The sequence below is a fragment of the Dermacentor andersoni genome, chromosome 11 (genome assembly GCF_023375885.2).
Source record: "Dermacentor andersoni chromosome 11, qqDerAnde1_hic_scaffold, whole genome shotgun sequence".
In the NCBI taxonomy this organism is placed as follows: Eukaryota; Metazoa; Arthropoda; class Arachnida; order Ixodida; family Ixodidae; genus Dermacentor; species Dermacentor andersoni.
Window position 1 is genome coordinate 64,242,361 of NC_092824.1, and position 18,779 is coordinate 64,261,139.

The 18,779-nt window shown below is 47.7% G+C and overlaps 1 protein-coding gene across 1 annotated transcript; it reads right to left on the reverse strand.

The window, feature by feature from the left end:
• Positions 1–759: 759 nt before the first annotated feature.
• LOC140214051 (uncharacterized) lies at positions 760–14,796 on the reverse strand. Its single transcript, XM_072285302.1, has 2 exons — positions 13,556–14,796; positions 760–1,634 (listed from the first exon to the last, which is right to left on the reverse strand). Exons 1-2 carry the CDS (start codon positions 13,721–13,723, stop codon positions 1,398–1,400), a joined length of 405 nt encoding a protein of 134 aa, XP_072141403.1. The 5' UTR covers positions 13,724–14,796; the 3' UTR covers positions 760–1,397.
• Between the last annotated feature and the right edge of the window lie 3,983 nt (positions 14,797–18,779).

Sequence of the window (18,779 nt, forward strand, 5' to 3'; positions counted from 1 at the left end):
TCACCGGGAGCTTTGGCGGAAAGCGGGACGGCGCGGCCGCTGTAGAGCTCCGTGGCGAGGACGGGGAACGGCACCCTCGACCACAATGATACGCGAAGGAGAAGTCAGTAAGACGAGCAACTATTTACAGGTTATATATACAACAGCGGTTGCAGCGCTCACCGGTTAGATTCACAGCGCGAGCCCAGTTCGTTCTTCCTTCTTTTTCTCGAGTGATGGAGCCCACGCACCTCCTTCAAACAATCAAATGTCACACGCGTGCAACAATATGTAAAAGAAGAACCCGCCTAACAACTGACTTCATTTGTGCTCTGATAGCGCTACGGAAAGGCCACGCATAGTTAGGACTCCCAAAGAGCAGCGTGAACACAATGAGTGGCGACGGGAACAGCAACGTCACTATGCACAACGACGTCGTGCTTAGGCTGGGGACGCAGCGGTTCCTGCCCAAAGCAAGCCACGCAGAGTTAGGACGCCTGAAGAGCAGCGTGAACACAATGAGCTACGAAAAGAACAGCCACGTCAATATGCACAACGGCGTCGTTCTCAGGCTCGGCAGGAGACAGCTCAAGGCTACGTCACATCGGTCTATCCAATCAGGTGATACCACCGCTTCGCTAGTCAACCGCTGTTACAGCGTCCATTGGAGCCCAACTTTTTTCCTATTTATCATCCCTGCAAGCAGCATTATTACTAGCATTTCTTTCTTAATTTATTCACAGTGGTTCAACGTATAGCGAACGTTATGTTTATTTACTATCCACGATGGTTTTGTAATTACAAGCGAACCAGCTACTCTCTTCAACAACGGACACAAGCTGATTTTGTCCCGGAGGCATGCGTGTCTTTTTGTTGAGCCGAATTTGTTAATGTGCACTCGCATTTCTACAGACGTGTAGCTGGCAGTGGCTTCGCAAATGCAATAAATTAAAGATACAGCGGCCGTGACAGCGTATGTGTTAAATATGGCCTATCTCACGCGGGGAAAAAGACTTGTTTCTTTCCATTTTTCTTCCTAGCATAACACATTCCGCCACGCTATAGCCGGGAGCTTCGAGAGAATCGATATAAATGAAACGGGGTGTTCCAAATTAAAATGTTCGCGAAAACTATATTGCGCAAACGTCCCGACAATGACATCTACGCGATTATGTCTACTCGCGGGCCGTTCAAGTCAAAGAAATTAACATTACAAAATTTAATTAAAGGTGCAGACAACAAAGTTCAAGTTAAAAGTTCCTCAACGTCATCGAAACAAAAAATTAAATTACTCGTCCAAAAAAAGGGGGCACGTGAAGTAAATCGTCTTGCAACTACATCCGTGAGAATAGATTCTATAGCGTGCCTTAACAACAAAAATGTAGCGTGCAAAACTAAACACGCCCGCGGGGTCTCGACTAGCTTTTCAGGAGACGGCATTTCTCCTTCGGGTTCATCGGCGTATCGGTCGAGCAGTGAAAGGCCTCGGCGAAAGGCGCGTAATTTCGCGCGGCCGCGTTGCATTCGCTCGACCAGTGACGTCCTGAGGCGTCTTCCTCGCAGAGACCAAGGCACGCGGTCATGAAGAACACCTGCGTCCCCGTATAGTGCTCCAAGCCTGTCAAGCGGGGGTCTTTCGTACTTCCGTTCGTGCTCTGCGTGAACAAAAGGAGATGTGCGATTTAGACAGACGGACAGACAGACAGACGGACAGACAGACAGACAGACGGACAGACAGACAGACGGACGAACGGACAGACGGACAGACAGACGGACGGACAAACAGACAGACAGACGGACGGACAGACGGACGGACAGACGGACAGACGGACGGACAGACGGACAGACGGACAGACGGACAGACAGACGGACAGACAGACGGACAGACAGACGGACAGACGGACAGACGGACAGACAGACAGACGGACAGACAGACGGACAGACAGACAGACGGACGGACGTTCAGCCATCCTATAGAGTAAGACGAGGCTCCAAAGGGCTTCTCAGAAGGAAAGCTTCGCAGTTTCAGAAGAATTACGAGTTGAAGAAGGTTTACGATCGTTGTGGCAATGAGGACGACTAATTTGACGATTATAGTGGCGTGTAATGAAGCAGGCTATATCGATAGTTATTGCGTTTGGTTACGGACGGACTCTTGCATAATGGAAGGAAGCCGCCGACAGCTATAGGAGGCTGTCTGTCGCTGGCGAACAACACTGCCCACGGCGGTTCCGTGCCTTACTGTACGCCGCATGAGCCAGGACCAGCGCCGGCAGGTGGGGAAACGCCCGCCGTTTCTCGTTCGCGTCGGAGCAGTCAAACGACTCGAGCAGGTGGTCCTTCTCCTCGGCGACGTGCGACTCGCGGGCGGCCGCCGCGTCGAGCAGCGCCCGAACGTCCATGTTGCGCACGAGCTGCGCCGCGTACGCAAATCCCAGGCCGCCGAAGCGCATGGCTGCCGTGCCAGCGCCGTAGTAGAGCGGCGGCTGGAGAGCGGCGGTCGCCACCGAGACTGCCTTGAGCGCCCGACTGTAGGCGGTCAGCGACGACGGGTCGAGCTTGTAGAACTGGGCGGCGGCGCTGTGAACGTCTCTGTCGAGGGGTGTCGTGGGAGAGTGCAGTGAATAGGAGGGAGTATTGAAAATACCTGCATACTGCGATGTTCGCTAGCATCTTTGAACGCGATACACACCGCACAGACTCGTGTAAGGGCCGCACTTTCTGTTTTCGCAATTTCGGCAGGCTACGGACCACACAGTGGCAGGACATTTTGTAATTCGTCTTTGGAGCCGCATTTGCAAAAAAAGAAATTATTTCTGCAATTGCAACGACACGCGATCTAGCGTACACGGATGCGCTTGTTAGCCCTCTTCATTCGTATTACGAAGCAATTGCGTATGGCGCTGGCAAAAGACAAACTGGCCGAAAATTGAAAGATTGCGCTAACGGCGCACAACCTGGCGCCACGCGCTAAGAACCCTGGGTAGCTACTGCCACCTGGCAGCTGCGCGGACTGCGAAGATCGCGGTTGTCGTATGCGTCAAACGCGCCAAACTCTACGTTTGCCAGTTTATTATCTTTTTTTGTCCGACATTTTGGCCCGCCAAATTATAGTTGCCGCCATTACACGAATTCGCCCCTTGCTGGTGTATATACTGTATTCTTTACTTCAAAAGAGCATCTCGAGGGCCTTGTTGATCCACGATTACGGTAATTAATTACTGCGCGAATGCAAATGAATGGACAGGGCAAAAGAGGACACCTAAATATAGTGCAACTTTTCACTATTTCCATGTTACAACCACATAAAACCAACTCACAATGAAGCACAGGGAAACGTAGGGGAACTACGCCGTTCCTCTAACTGAATGTAGAAACAGTAAGCAAAAGGAAAATGAAAGTGGGCGAACCAAATTCACCGTCATTTTGTCCACTACCATTTTCCTCATCCTATAATTTTTGAATTTCTATTTAAAGAATCCTGACTTTCCCAAATCTTTTCCTGGGCTTCACATTGCCTGTTGTTTTCATGTGATTGTGAATGTCAAAAAAACCTAGCCCATTGGTTTCTCTTACTCTACTTGCTCACTGCTGCTACCTGTTCCCTTTTGTACTGTCCATTTATTTCCATTCGTGCAGCACTTCCTTACCTTACACCTTATCATTATTCTCTTGGCGAAGTAATCACAAGGCCGCCGTGTCTCGAGAGAAAATATTTCGCAGCAACAAAGATGCTTAAGTGCACATGGCAGGCACTCCCGAGTAATTACCGGCAGTTTATCTTTACCGTAACACAAAGAAGGGTACAATCATTCTGTTCTACCTGTACGATAACCTATGAGGCTGCAATTCGTAGGCTAACAAAGAAGCGTGGGAAGAAGCTAATGACCGCGCAACGAAAGTATGGAACAAGAGGGAACAGAGGATACGTCACGAATTCGCGGGTATAGCTGGCGCGAGCAGCAGTTGGCGCAAACCTTCCGAAGGAGCGCTGAATTCCCTCGCGGCTCAATCGCCAATGGCCGAAGAATCCCCGCGAGCCGTCGTCCGCATGTTCGCCGTAGAGCCTCTCGAAGTTCGCCGGCTCGAAGGTGGGCGGTATCGGCCACACGGCGGGATGCGACTCGAGCAGCATGAAGTACGTCGAGTCTCGCGCCATCTGTCCGAGATGTTGCGAGACGCGCGCGCTGGTCACCGCCACCGACTGCACCATGTTCAGGGTGTCCTCCACAGATTGCCTGACGGCGGCCTGGACGCTCGCGGCATGACGAGATGCGAGGAGGGTGTTGTAGGTGACGCTCACCTGAATAGTGCCAAACGATACAGACACTGCACGTTGAGAGATGGCGGCTTGCGAAGCGATCGAAGCTGGGTAAACGATAAGCACTAAGGCTGGAGCCAACGTTTTCAGTTCTCTTCGTCGGGGCGAAGACGGGACAGAGGGTCCGCAGTGTTAGCCTCTCAACGATCAGCACACGGCCGCCTGCACCCGCCTCGTTCGGCTTCGCCTCCTGGTCTTCGTCTTCTGGTCCTGCTCAACGTCCTGTAGCTGTCGCCCTAGCAATCGGCTAACGACTCCTAACAACGGGAAGCTGGGGGCTTGAAGTGATCGACAATAGGTGGACAAGGGAGGCCTCAAGCAAGAAACATTCTTAAGATTATAAAGCATGTGTGTGAATCTTGCCCTTTAGGTTTCAAACGCGCCAACACTTCCTTACAGCTGCACCCATGCGGTATTCCCGACTGCTGCGCTTACGTCATCGGGCGAATCCTGCGAGACCGACCTGGTCGCACTTTTCAGTGTGCTGTATCTCGGATGCACTCGCCCACTGCTCTCGTGAACATGTCACCAATGCGTGCTATTCCACTAATACGTAGTTGACGCGGACGGATTCATACGGATTGATTAAATTCTGTGATTTTACGTACCAAAATCATGATTTGTTCATGAGGCACACCTTACTGAGGAACTCCGGATTAATTTTGACCACCTGTAATTCTTTAACGTGCACGGAACGATACACGGAACACGGGCGTTTTTGCATTTCATCTCCATAAAAACGCGACCACCGTGGCCGGGATTCGATCCCGGAAGCAACAGTCGCGATGTCAACAGCCCAACCTGGTCCACTCCGATATATTTTCTATGCAAAAGAACTCGTTACCATTTTATTTATTTATTTTCAAACACACTGACGTCTATCATGAGTCAGTGTGTCTTAGCATGATCAAGCGTTAGTAAACAAAACATGTACCTTATGTGTGAAAGAGTGTAAGAATCGGTAAGCACTCAGCAACGTTGACGGCTAATCTGCTAATCAGTAGCACTTGGCATCTATCTATCTATCTATCTATCTATCTATCTATCTATCTATCTATCTATCTATCTATCTATCTATCTATCTATCTAGCCTCCTATGTCGTGATGCCGTCGTGGACGACTTTTTAACTGGCTATTTATTAAATAGTCATGGGGACCATGAAATACACGCATACATAACATTACTGACATGTGATCACATCAATGCTATGGCATATCATGTATGTCATGACATAAATGGAACGAATGACACGATACCATGTGGTGTTTCTTTTTAATTCGATATATGTAAGGATATGAAATATATGCTTGCATGATTTCATGTGCATCATGACATTAATGACAAGACATGCACGCGTATGTCGTGTCATAACGTCACATACTTGTCATTTCATGAAAAAAATGTTATGAATGACATGCTGTCGCCGGGATCGTTTCTTTAACTCAATATATATGTAGATGTGAGTGAGATGGTATGCGTGCATGACCTGACATGAATGACAGGGCATAAGTGTCAGGGCATGAAGCATGTCATAATAGAAATGCCACGAATTTCGTAACACATCAGTAGGTAGTGAAATGACATTAATGACATGCATGAGCACGTCAGGCCATGTCATTAATTATAATGTCATGCACACGTGTCTCGGCACATCCTCGTATATCCTAATACATACATAGGTGAAGAAATTAACACCACGCCAGCACCTCATGTCATTCACAACAATCACATAATGACATGAATGTCACGTCATTCACGCCATGGATATCCTGATACATAACTTGCTAAAAATTGAACCTGACATGAATGGCAATCACGTCATGAGAGGGATGACATGAATTTTATATATGAGACATGAGATTATGGGATTGAATGACATGACATGCATTTCTTTAACTTGATATATTCTGATTAAGCCTGTCATGATATGTATGTGTGACATGAACGGCGTGTCATGAAATGCATATCACAACATGACTGGCATGACTGCCATGAATGCGTATCCTGGCATATTTGTTCCCAAGCCACGACACGATTCCCATGAACCCTACAACATGCATCAAAAGTACTCTGGATGCATGCATGCATGCACGGCATAGCAGTATTACCATGACAAGAACTTATGCCAACCCAGAGGACCACGTCGTCTACTAAGCTAGTGTTCGTTATGTCGTGATCGTCGTTTCATCATCATTCCAGGCTCCAGCTTCGTAACCCGACTCCCATCTCTGATTCTCGCCTGCCACCTGTGCTCCGAGCCAGGCGGCAGGCGTAGGGCGATCCCGCTATCTCTGCACCAGAACACCGGGTGGTACTGGCATCCGTTCAAAGGAGCGATTGAAGAGCAAGTTTCCCACTACAGGTGTTGATTTCGGAAGGCCGGTCTCCAACGCGCCGCCTCCTCGTTCCTCCCGAAGCTCGTACCGGACTTTCGCGGCCCTTCTCGTCGTTACCAGGACGCTTAATGAAACATCGAGGCCTGCTCTTTCCTGGTGCACATAGTGTCCGAGTACGACAACGCTGCCCAGAATTGCACCATGGCAGCGTCATCAAGACTCTGCCAGGCCAGCAGTGCACGTACCACGCCTCTCTTTCGAATGGCTATAAAAGGACACGTGATTCGTGTTGTGCTACATCTTCGCCGTCAAGTCAACCGTTTGAGTCCTCCAAGGTGTACCACGGGCTGGCGTCAGGGAGCATTTAGTTCATGCGTTTCTTACCCATCTCGCACCGCCATCCCACTCGTCCGCATGAATTCGATCGTTCGTAGAAATCGTGCAGTTGTCGCTGCCACCTTCGTCGTCTCGCTGCTCTCGTCGCACGCAAGCATGTCTCACGTTAATACGAGTTCCCGGTATTCGCGTCACCCAAGCAAATACTGGATTTACACAACCACACTGGTCAACTTGATAATCCTTTGCGTATCACCAAACACTGCCGCGTAGTCAACTGCCTGCAAGATACTTTGCGTGACGTTGATTCCTACAAGTGCGTGGGATACGCACAATGTTTCCTTTAGACTATAGAGAATTTTTTAAAAAAGAAAGATCTCCCGCGGCAGATAGCACGTTTCCAGTTCATGACTTCGATTACTCGGAGGAGCCGACGTTAGATAACTAACGAAATTCTACTACATCTGTTTCTACCTAATTAGTTTATGGCACATATTATAATTTACAAATTGAAATCGATGAGCTCGAGACGTCTCCACGCATTTGTAACGAGTTTTCGGGATGCCACCTGCTTCGAGATTTTAATTCCCGGAGTTTGCGACGAAGTACATTAGCGTTTCGGTTAGTTTTGTGGTTCAATGCATAAAACAGCGCTTTTTTTTTTTTTGAAAAAGTAGGTGGAACAACAGCTCGTTCTTGCCTAAAATTTGGCAGCGCATATTTGGGAATCAGTGCTTTCCTCAGAATTCTCCCCGGCTACAATTCATAAACTACAATATGCACCGTTAAGTAGTTATTTAAAAGACTAATTAGTAACTTTTTCAATGATCCATTATGCATTTCGATTTCTCGTGCAAGTAATGTCCACCTGTCCGAGAAATACAGCTCAAGAACTCAAATTGCGCTATCCACCACTGATGATTTATTTTAATTCGGTGTAGTGTAAAAAAACACCGGGTTTACTTTCAATTACATAAGCGCACAGCTTAAGACGTCAAAGATATAAAGGTCTCAAGCATGGTGTATGTGCAAAACATACAGAACAATCAATCACAGACACAAGAGCTTGGAGGTTGAAGCTATCCCAGAACGACGTCAACAATTCTTTAAAGAATAAGGCAGATACAGAATACTTCATTCAGTTCCAAATTGCGATGGACTGTCGATAAGTACGTAACTGTTACACAATATTATTTCAAGGTTCTGAAGACTCCATTGGAGGAAAATTTGAAATGGTAGGATGAATTTCTTGTGCATTTTCTAATGAGTCCTCCCAAGTATAAACTAAATGTCAATTTAGTGCACGGTCATTCATGTCGGGCTTCGTTCATTAAACGAATCTAATCACCAGCTCAATGCACATGCATCTGGAGGCATTACGAGGCAGAAAATTGAAGAATATCCCACGCGCTTATTGAATCAATGTTATGTGAAGCGCTTTGCTGGTATATCTGGCTGCTCAGCATCGTTTTGGATCACGCGAAGCGTTACCTAGGGGACCAACGCGTTTGTGTAAGATGAAAAGCTATACGCACTCCGGCGATGAAACATTGAAATGTGTTCGAGCTGGGCTGATCATAAAGGCGGTAGGTACAGCGTCACACACTTTCTGAGTGCAGTGTTAGTCGCCCCGACGAAAGTACCGAGGAATGTGGGCCAGAAGCACAGAGTCTCAAAACGCTAGCTTTCACGAGGGAAGAATGCAAGAACGGATGGATGGATGGATGGATGTGGATGGATGTTATGAGCGTCCCCTTTGGAACGGGGCGGTGGGTTGCGCCACCAAGCTCATGCTACAGTGCTGCCTAATATCCTACCTAGGTTAACCAATGAAAAAAGAAAAAAAAACCACTATGAACTACCGCGTCCAAACTTTCTGATCCCCTATTGCGAATTGTGCTTTTGTACGTCTCCGTCTTTTGTCGTTTCCCTACTTTTCTTCCACCAATCCTCCAATCGCCTCTTACTAATGTCTATTGCGGACCTGTTTGCTTTACCACTGCTCCCGCTGAACCCAAGGGCTTCAAGGAGGCCAGTGGTGCCTAAATCGACCGCTGGGTAGACGTCTTCACATTCTAATAAAATATGCTCCGTCGTTTCCCTAGCTTTACCGCAGCAAGCACATGCTTCTTCTTCCTTCTTATATCTCGCTTTATAGGTGCGTGTTCTAAGGCATCCCGATCTCGCTTCGAAAAGTAATGAGCTTCCCTTTGAGTTATCATAAATGGTTTCTTTCCTGATTTCGTTTTTTCCTCTTAAGTAGTTACTCATGGCAGGTTTCTTTTCCATTGCCGCCACCCATGAGATTAATTCAGCCTCTCTGACTTTCCGCTTGACCTTCCTTGTTGCTGTGTTGCCCACCCCATAGGCCGCATACTTGCTGGTAAGCTTCCTAGTTCTTTTCCTCCACTGTGAATCAATGTTTTGCCTGTACAGATACCTGAACACTCTCCCAGCCCATTTACTTTCTTCCATATTCCTCAGCCGTTCTTCATACTCAATTTTACTGCGAGCTTCCCTCACTTCAACACTAGTCCAGCCCATATCCCCCTGCACAGCTTCATTTGTAGTGTTCCCGTGAGCGCCCAACGCGAGGCGACCCACTGACCTTTGGTTCCCGTCGAGTCCTGATTGTACCCCTGATTTAAAGCAAACAACCGCATTTCCAAAAGTAAGTCCTGGAACCATTACCCCTTTCCACATACCTCGGAGGACCTCGTACCTATTGTATCCCCATAGCGCTCTGTGCTTCATTATGGCGGCATTTCTCTTCCCCTTGACTGTTATGGTTTTTTCCTGTGTTTCCATATATCCATTGCCTTCGTTTATCCATATACCAAGGTATTTATATTCTGTTACCCGAGGTATTTCTTGGCCCTGTATCTCCACTGTCTGTTCACTGTTTTCATTGAATACCATAACACCTGATTTTCTAACACTAAATTTCAAACCTAAATTGTTGCCTTCCTGTCCACAGATATTAGCCAGTCTCTTACCTACTCGCTACTCTTACCGCCGTGCCACCACGCGGCAGCAGCCGGTACTACGGGAACCATCATTAGCGGCAGCGATGACGGTACCACCTCACGATGGTACCGTACCACCGTGCAGTTTTTTTTACCGCTCTGTTAGACTGCATTACCTTTGAGATCGTTGGCCCACGATAATGGTTAGGCACGAATAAATCGCGGTAAGTCCCCAGGGAAAGCTAAGCGCTTTAAAATGTAATTTCTTAGCCATTGCTGACTGAACGCGGCACGTCGAGCATGGTGTATCGCCTTCAGTGAAGCGGTCATGTGTAGCAAGACTCTGCGCATGGCAGTGAAGCGGGTCCGCATGGCAGCGTGTAAGCAGAAGGTTCACGTTATACACAGGTCACAATATCTGGGGTATTTTCCTTGCCACTGCTGCGCACGGCTTCGAAAAACAATTCACGTGCATAAATGTGTACACCTGGAATTTCTAGACTACTGGGTGCGCACTCGGCACCGACAGGGTGCGTTTCAAAACATGTTGGAACTCGCTTGCCCATGCTGATAAGAAAATTGTATTTATAACAGGATGCATTGTCTTGCTTTAAGGGACCCCTAAAATACTCTGAGCACTAAAATTTATTACAAAGTGGCAGCTGCGCTCCGAGATGTGTTTTTGCATTTGTTTATGGATGCTGTAATAGCAAAGGGTGCAGCGGTGGCGTAGAGGTAGGACATCCGCCTCGCGTGCAAGAGGACCGTGGTTCGAATCCCGGCGCCGCGCAATTGTCCACCGGATTAAAAAAAAAAATCCGCGTGTTGATAAAATTGCATAAACAGGCCTGGAGTTTGGCCTGATCCCGGTTACCAGAACCGGGTAACGCACTCCCTCACCAGAGTAGGATTGGCCACCCTGGTGCAGTACTTGGCCACAACATCCCATATGAACACAACAATCGAACCCCGGCCCTCAGTCCCCGGTAGCTGCGTTAAACAGGATACCAGTAAGCTATCGCAGGAGACGAAAGATCTGATCAAGAAACACCAATGTAGACAACCTCTAACCCTACAGCTAGAATAGAACTGGCAGAACTTTCCAAAAAGTTAATCAACAAGCGTAAGACAGCTGACATAAGGAAGTATAACCTGGATAGAATTGAACATGCTCTCAGGAATGGAGGAAGCCTAACATCAGTGAAGAAAACAGGAGTAGGCTAGATTCAGATGTATGCGTTAAGAGGCAAATCCGGATGTTATTACTAATATAGATGAGATCGTTGAAGGGGCTGAGGAGTTCTATAGAGATTTATACAGTACCAGTGGCACCCATGACGATAATGGAAGAGAGAATGGTCTAAAGGAATTTGAAATCCCACAAGTAACGTTGGAATAAGTAAAGAAAGCCTTGGGTGCTATGCAAAGGGGGAAGGCAGCTGGGGAGGATCAGGTAACAGCAGATTTGTTGAAGGATGGTGGGCAGATTGTTCCAGAAAAACTGGCCACCCTGTATACGCAATGCCTCATGAGTTCGAGCGTACCGGAATCTTGAAAGAACGCTAACATAATCCTCATCCATAAGAAAGGGGACGCCAAAGACTTGGAAAATTATAGACCTATCAGCTTACTGTCGTTGCCTACAAAGTATTTACTAAGGTAATTACAAATAGAATCAGGAACACCTTATACTTCCGTCAACCAAAAGACCAGGCAGGTTTTCGTAAAGGCTACTCAACAATAGACATATTCACACTATCGATCAGGTGATAGAGAAATGTGCGGAATCTAACCAACCCTTATATATAGCTTTCATTGATTACGAGAAAGCGTTTGATTCAGTCGAAACCTCAGCAGTCATGGAGGCATTACGGTATCAGGGTGTAGACGAGCCGTATGTAAAAATAATAAAAGATATCTATAGCGGCTCCGCAACTACCGTAGTCCTCCATAAATGAAGCAACAAAATCCCAATAAAGAAAGGCGTCAGGCAGGGAGATACGGTCTCTCCAATGCTATTCACAGAGTGTTTACAGGAGATATTCAGAGACCTGGATTGGGAAGAATTGGGGATAAGAGTTAATATAGAATACCTTAATAACTTGCGATTCGCTGATGATATTGCCTTGCTTAGTAACTCAGGGGACCAACTGCAATGCATGCTCACTGACCTGGAGAGGCAAAGCAGAAGGGTGGGTCTAAAAATTAATCTGCAGAAAACCAAAGTAATGTTTAACAGTCTCGGAAGAGAACAGCACGTTACGATAGGTAGCGAGGCACTGGAAGTGGTAAGGGAATACATCTACTTAGGGAAGGTAGTGACCGCGGATCCGGATCATGAGACTGAATAATCAGAAGAATAAGAATGGGCTGGGGTGCGTTTGGCAGGCATTCTCAGATCATGAACAGCAGGTTGCCATTATCCCTGAAGAGAAAAGTGTATAACAGCTGTGTCTTACCAGTACTCACGTACGGGGCAGAAACCTGGAGGCTTACGAAATGGATTCTACTTAAATTGAGGACGACGCAACGAGCTATGCAAAGAAGAATGATAGCTGTAACGTTAAGGGATATGAGCAGATTGGGTGAGGGAACAAACGCGAGTTAATGACATCTTAGTTGAAATCAAGAACAAGAAATGGGCATGGGCAGGACATGTAATGAGGAGGGAAGATAACCGATGGTCTTTAATGGTTACGGACTGGATTCCAAGGGAAGGGAAGCGTAGCAGGGGGCGGTAGAAAATTAGGTGGGCGGATGAGGTTAAGAAGTTTGCAGTGACAACATGGCCACAATTAGTACATAACCGGGGTAGTTGGAGAAGTATGGGAGAGGCCTTTGCCCTGCAGTGGGTGTAACCAGGCAGATGATGATGATGATGATGAATAGCAAAGTTATAGGCGTTTGATGAACGCTTGCACGACCTACATGGTTTCTCGCTCTACTTCGCTACCCTCCCCACGGGCATCCTCTCCTCCTCGCAGCGTGCTTTTACCAACTCCACGTAGTGAAGCGAAACCTATAGGGACTACGTCAACATATTAGGAGAAAGCTCCTCCATTGTCCGCCCCCCTAATCGCCCTCCGCTCAGCGCCGGTTAAATGGGAGCATCGTGGTAGCAACAGTGGCGCATATTAGGCGAGCCCTTTTACATTTCTTTTTTAGAACACACGGCCCTGCTGTCGACATTTGCGATCGAGTTCATCGTCGACCGACCAATGACAGGTTTTACTCTGGTGACGTCACACGCAAGACGCTAATGGTATCCCGACGTGCAAAGGCACCGGAAAAGCCCTAAGAACGAGTTCGTTAGTTAGTTAGTTAGTTAGTTAGTTAGTTTGTTTGTTTGTTTGTTTGTTTGTTTGTTTGTTTGTTTGTTTGTTTGTTTGTTTGTTTTGTTTAGGCGCGTAACACTAGCATGTGCGCCAAAAATGATCGTCGCAATTTTCTACCCACGATAAGCGTATATTCACTCAAGACGTGTCCCACACGTCCGCGACGGTTCGGGGCCCCTTCGATATCTCACTTTACCCCCTACAAAAGTCGGTCAATTCCTAGTACACCTCCGCGCGCGCTCACTATAAGATCTCCAAAATCTCCACGTAACTATCCTCACCTGCGCTCCACAGAGAAGCCCCTGGTACAGGTCACCCGACCCGCCGAGGGCAACGCGGGTGGCCTCGAAGAGCGCGTTGCTGGTCAGCGCACCTATCTGCTGGACGAACCACCAGACGGCGTGGTACAGCAGCTCCTCGGCTGACGCGGTACCGGACAAGTGGTTCATGGCGTCCAGGAGCTGACGCGAGCCGACGTGCACAACGTGGTCCTTCCCGATGCTCCTGCCGTACGCCTCGGACACCGCCTCCGTCCATGCGGCGCTGGTAAATTGGAGCGCGAAGTCGGGCAGGTCCGCGAGCTTACCGTCCACGGGAATCGGGAGACGGGTGCTTTCTGCCAAGCTGAGTACGCGGAGCACGTTGCCATGAAATCGGTTCGGCGCGCACACTATGAAGTGCGGCGCTTCGGTGAGGCAGCAAAAAAGAAGGATCCAAGAACAACGTCTGAAGAACGGGAGATGACGATCGTAAAGGATGCTAGTTGTCTACTTCCAGAAAAGACAAAGGATACGTGAGTACGTTAAAAACAACTGCCAATAAGAGCAGTGCCGATATCTTATACACATGCGCACAAGTATAGAAACGTGCTGCAGATATTCTACTTCATTTCGGCGACAAGAATACAGATACCACGCTCACACAGTTATCGTATTCTAGGGCTATGCAGTTTATCTCATATACCACCTCTTGTTTTTCAATTTTTTTTTATTTCTCTGTGACTTATAGAAATGTTTGGCCAGTTTAAGTGGATTGCCTGGCGCGATGAGTTACATGACCAGGTGGCTAAATAAAAATGTTTATTAACTAAGTTTTTGAATTATTCACTCTATAGCACATGTTGCAAGTGAGGAATTGAAACTGAGCAGTACAGAAATCATGTTTGATTAGAGGAATTCCAAAGACAAGCGCCATGCACTTTCGAGATTTCCGGCCCTACGATGTGCTGGGAAACACATTTGCTAATCTAGTTAAAATTTTACAAAAAAAAAAAAAGAAAGACGTTGATCAAGCAGTTGGGAATCACCTTACCTATAGGTCCGATGCCAATTCATTATTTAGCAGCTTTTATGTACAAATATCTGAAAGGTGGCGCAAGTCTTATGATTTACTTTTCGGTAGACTCGACTGCACTATACCACTCGGCCTCAATTTCACAAGTGTAACATGTGCACTAAAGTGAACAACTGAAAAGTTGATTACTGAATCTATACGCAACGTGTAAATTCCAAATTCTAGTGAAAATAACGTCCGCCTCCTTAGTTTCTCCATCTGAAAAGGCTGTACTGCGCTGTATGTACTCCATGCAATTCTTCTTAAAATGAACTTGGAAAAAAAAACGCGATCAATATAATTTCAGTCTCTTGCCGATAACGCCAAAGGTTACGTGTTACTGCTAAATCTGGTGTGCATCTGCACCTCGACACTTGATTTATAAAAAAAACTAATATTGAAATTTAATGCGTAAGGACAGAAAGTTGGGCGAGTTGGTACGATAACATGATCTTGGACTGTAGCGCGAAGTGACACGGACACAGACTAGAAGCAGACAGGACGAGCGCTATTGAAATTTACTTTGCTTCCTTGGCGTTGCATATTTCATTGAACAGCTCGGAACGCACACGAGGAATCGGCAGGAGAGACGAATAACTGCTCTATACTTTCCAACATGTTATCTTTGGCGGAGCACCCTGAAATATATTGTCACCTGTTGTTTTTGTTGAAGCTGCGAATGTATAAAACGAAGTGGTAGAGGAACTGGACCATGCGCCAAGGCAGACCTGAGCGAGCAGAGAAACCCAATGCTTACCCTTTGTCGCCGCCATTGTCGCTAGGGAGAGGGCGGGGAGATTATTGTACAGCGGTAAGCGGTATAGTAAGCGGTATAGGTAAGTGGTGTAGCGGTATAGTCACGCGGCACAGAGGTATCCTGCAGGGGCTGCGTATGGCGCGGACGCACAGGTCCCATCTTGAAGGCGATATGCGATGGCGACATAGTGCTGATAGCTTCGTGTGCGCTGTGCTCTCGGCGCTTAGTTCACGCTGAAACGAGAGACAGCCCGAAGGTCAATTCACTCGCTGCTGCTGCCGTGATTCCTCACTCCAGCATTTTGACAGCGACTGTGCGAGGTCATCGAGTAAGATGTGTCCATGTTTGCTTGTGCGCGCGTGACACCCTGCTTGTCAATTTAGTTAGTAAGCTCACAGGTTTACACGGCCGGTAAAACTACTATCCTTACTTCGCTTACTACTAAATTTCTATCGCAATCGATACTTCGCCTGTCGGGGGAAACTAACTTTTTTTAGTTAATGACAAATTTAGACCCTTATTCACATTTGAGGGTGCAAATTATTTTATAGTGCACGTTGATCTAGTGTTGTTCTTTCGTGTCCGCCTCACTGAAGTTGCTGATGTTCTGCTTTGCGCACTGCTTTGTAAAAGGGAAAGAAAGCGCCGGTAGCCATCTGGCAGAATATTTTTTTCCCGTGTGTGTGTTTTCAATCGAGTTATGCTGTAGGCGCATCCAACATGATAAACCGCGTTTGAGTCGAGCTTACCTGCACTTCTTCACTGCCGTCCCTCAGGAAGTGCAGGTAGGAAACGGGAACCGAGGGCGACCCCGCATCGTTGTTGTACACAACCTCAATGAACCGCTCCACGTACGCGGAGTACGTTCTGTTGAGCGATGCGTGCAGCTTATTCCAGAGCGTCACCAGCGGCTCCGGCTCGACAACGAGGACACTGGAGTTGCGGCCGGTCACGATGAGGTCGAGCCGGAACCATAGTGGGACTAGCCACTTGAGGCGAGAATGCGTCGCCGAATATTAGTGATCAAATCTGCAATGTATCCTATATTAGATAGTTTTAGATTAGGGGAACGCAAGCGTTGGGGCCCGCTAACGCTTGGAGCCACGGTACTGCGCATGCGCAGACCGGTCTGCGCATGCGCACTACTATGGCCCGAGCGCTGGCGGGCCTCAACGCTTGCGTGCCCCTAATCTAAAACTTTCTATACTTTCTATTAGGTTAAATTATTTCGTTTCAATTTTTCCAGACACAGGACTTTAAAGCAAACGTTTCGGAGCAAGTGCTCAACCTTTCCGCTGAGGACGGCGAGTGCTTCGAGCAGCAGGGCATAGGTGGCGTAGTGCTCCGTAATTCGCCCGATGAAGTTGACCTCGTCGCGCAAGAACTCCTTCAGGGCCTGGACGCCTTGCGAGTCCTGGTCGGGCCGTGCGGTCTTGCAGAGCGCCATGAACTGGGCGGGTCGGTCCTCCAAGGTCAGGTGACCACCGGAACCGGCGGTCATCCGAGTCAACGCCAGCAACGAGTCGGCGACCAGCTAAGTTTTGGAAACAGGTGCATTTAGATATAACTATCATTTCAAGATGGACTTACTTCGTTGCTTTAAATCTATATTACAGGAACAGCGTGCCGCAGGGTCGTGAAGAAGAAGAGAGATTGTGTGCTTTGTGCCTTACTTACGATGGTCGTTGCATCAGACCACGCAACATCATACGCGTATCTTTTTAGTTCACCTGTTAAATAGTCATTAATTTGGTTTAAGTTTGCTTTCCGTGACTATGTGCGTGCTGTACTTGGTCGGTAAAGCAGTTGTTTAATTCAATCTGTGTATGCGACTTTGGAAGCACATCTGCAAATATTTCTAGACGTGGGCCTGCCCTCTCACAGAAACGTGGGTTATCTTATTAAAGACAACGTCTTCCAGGCTCATTCTCGTTATCTTATGACACACTTGCAGAGAAAAACGGTAAGTTAGGTGACGTATAGATGGCATATATATCACCAAGAAGATATCAAATTATATATCTCTAGGCCTGAAGCACAACCAATAGACAGCAACTAACGAAATATTCACAAATTAGTATATTTAGCTGTAAACGGGATGGCATATGTGAGTCTCTGTGTTGCTGCCATCCTCTGCCGAGCCGCCGCTAAGTGCCACATAACTACCGCGCCCTCCGACAGATGGCGTGAAATGTTGTATAGCATTTAGCGTTTAGCAGAAACAATTCATAACTCATAGGGAAGCTCATTACTTTTCGAAGCGAGATCGGGATGCCTTAGAACACGCACCTGTAAAGGGACATATAAGAAGGAAGAAGAAGCATGTGCTTGCTGCGGTAAAGCTAGGGAAACAATGGAGAAAATTTTGTTAGAATATGAAGACATCTGCCCAGGGATCAATTTAGGCACCACTGGCCTCCTTGAAGCCCTTGGGTTCAGCGAGAGCAGGGGAAAAGTAAACATTTCTGCAGTAAAGATTAGTAAGGGGCGATTGGAAGATTGGCGGAAGAAAAGTACGGAAACGACAGAAAACGGAGATGTACAAAAGCAAAGTTCGCAATAGGGGGTCAGAAAATGCAGTTGTGGGAGTTCATAGTGTTCTTTTTTAAAACCATAGTGTTTTAGGTAGGACATCAGGCAGTATAATAGCAGGAGCTTGGTGGCGCAACCCACTGCCCCGTTCCAAAGGGGACGCTCATAACATCCATCCATCCATCCATTCTCACTAGCCACATAAGAAGCCGGACAACCCCCCCCCCCCCCTCTGGCGTTGCTTTTCATTATGAACAAGGAACCCGTATAGCGGCCCCGAAACAGCAATTATATGCGTATTGCTTTGAAGACACCGACTTCTATCCAACCGCTCCCGCGTTTCCTCACAGTAAATCTTTCCTCCCATCTCCTCTCTTTCTCTCTCTTTCTCTCTCTCTCTCTCTCTCTTGTTTAGCATAGGCGAGTGATAGCTGTACATGTCTTTTGCTACTAACCTAGCAACCCGAGTGTTCGTCAAACATTGGGCTGCGCTTTTGATATCTTAAAGAGTTCCCCCAGATTCGCTTATGTATCTTATTCCTCTTTCTCGTCTCCCTCTCTTTCTTTAGCCGTGTTTCGATTGCCTCCTCCCCACGGCCGACAATCACTGTTATGGAGTTGGACTTTCGTGCGAGAACGTGCACCGTGCACCTGACCTGCTCGGTGAGCGACGTGGCGACTGGAGCAAGCGCGCGGTTCCAGGCCGCGCAGGCGAACATGCTGAAATCCTGGCACGGGTCGAGGGCTGACGCAATGCTCGAGGACAGCGTCACGGCGTGCGCCGCGCAGTCCCCGGTTTGGCACACCGGGAACGGTTGCGAGGTGGTCCTCTCGAAGCCGGACCAGTACAGCCGCGACACCACGAGCAGCACCAGCGCTATGAC

What these genes read in the sequence shown, in the direction of transcription:
- LOC140214051 (XM_072285302.1), bottom strand. Translation starts at nt 13,723, where the DNA reads ATGAACCACTTGTCCGGTACCGCGTCAGCCGAGGAGCTGCTGTACCAC. An exon ending in GGCTTCTCTGTGGAGCGCAG is followed by an intron (nt 1,635 to 13,555) that starts GTGAGGATAGTT and finishes TTGTTCACGCAG; the next exon opens with AGCACGAACGGAAGTACGAA.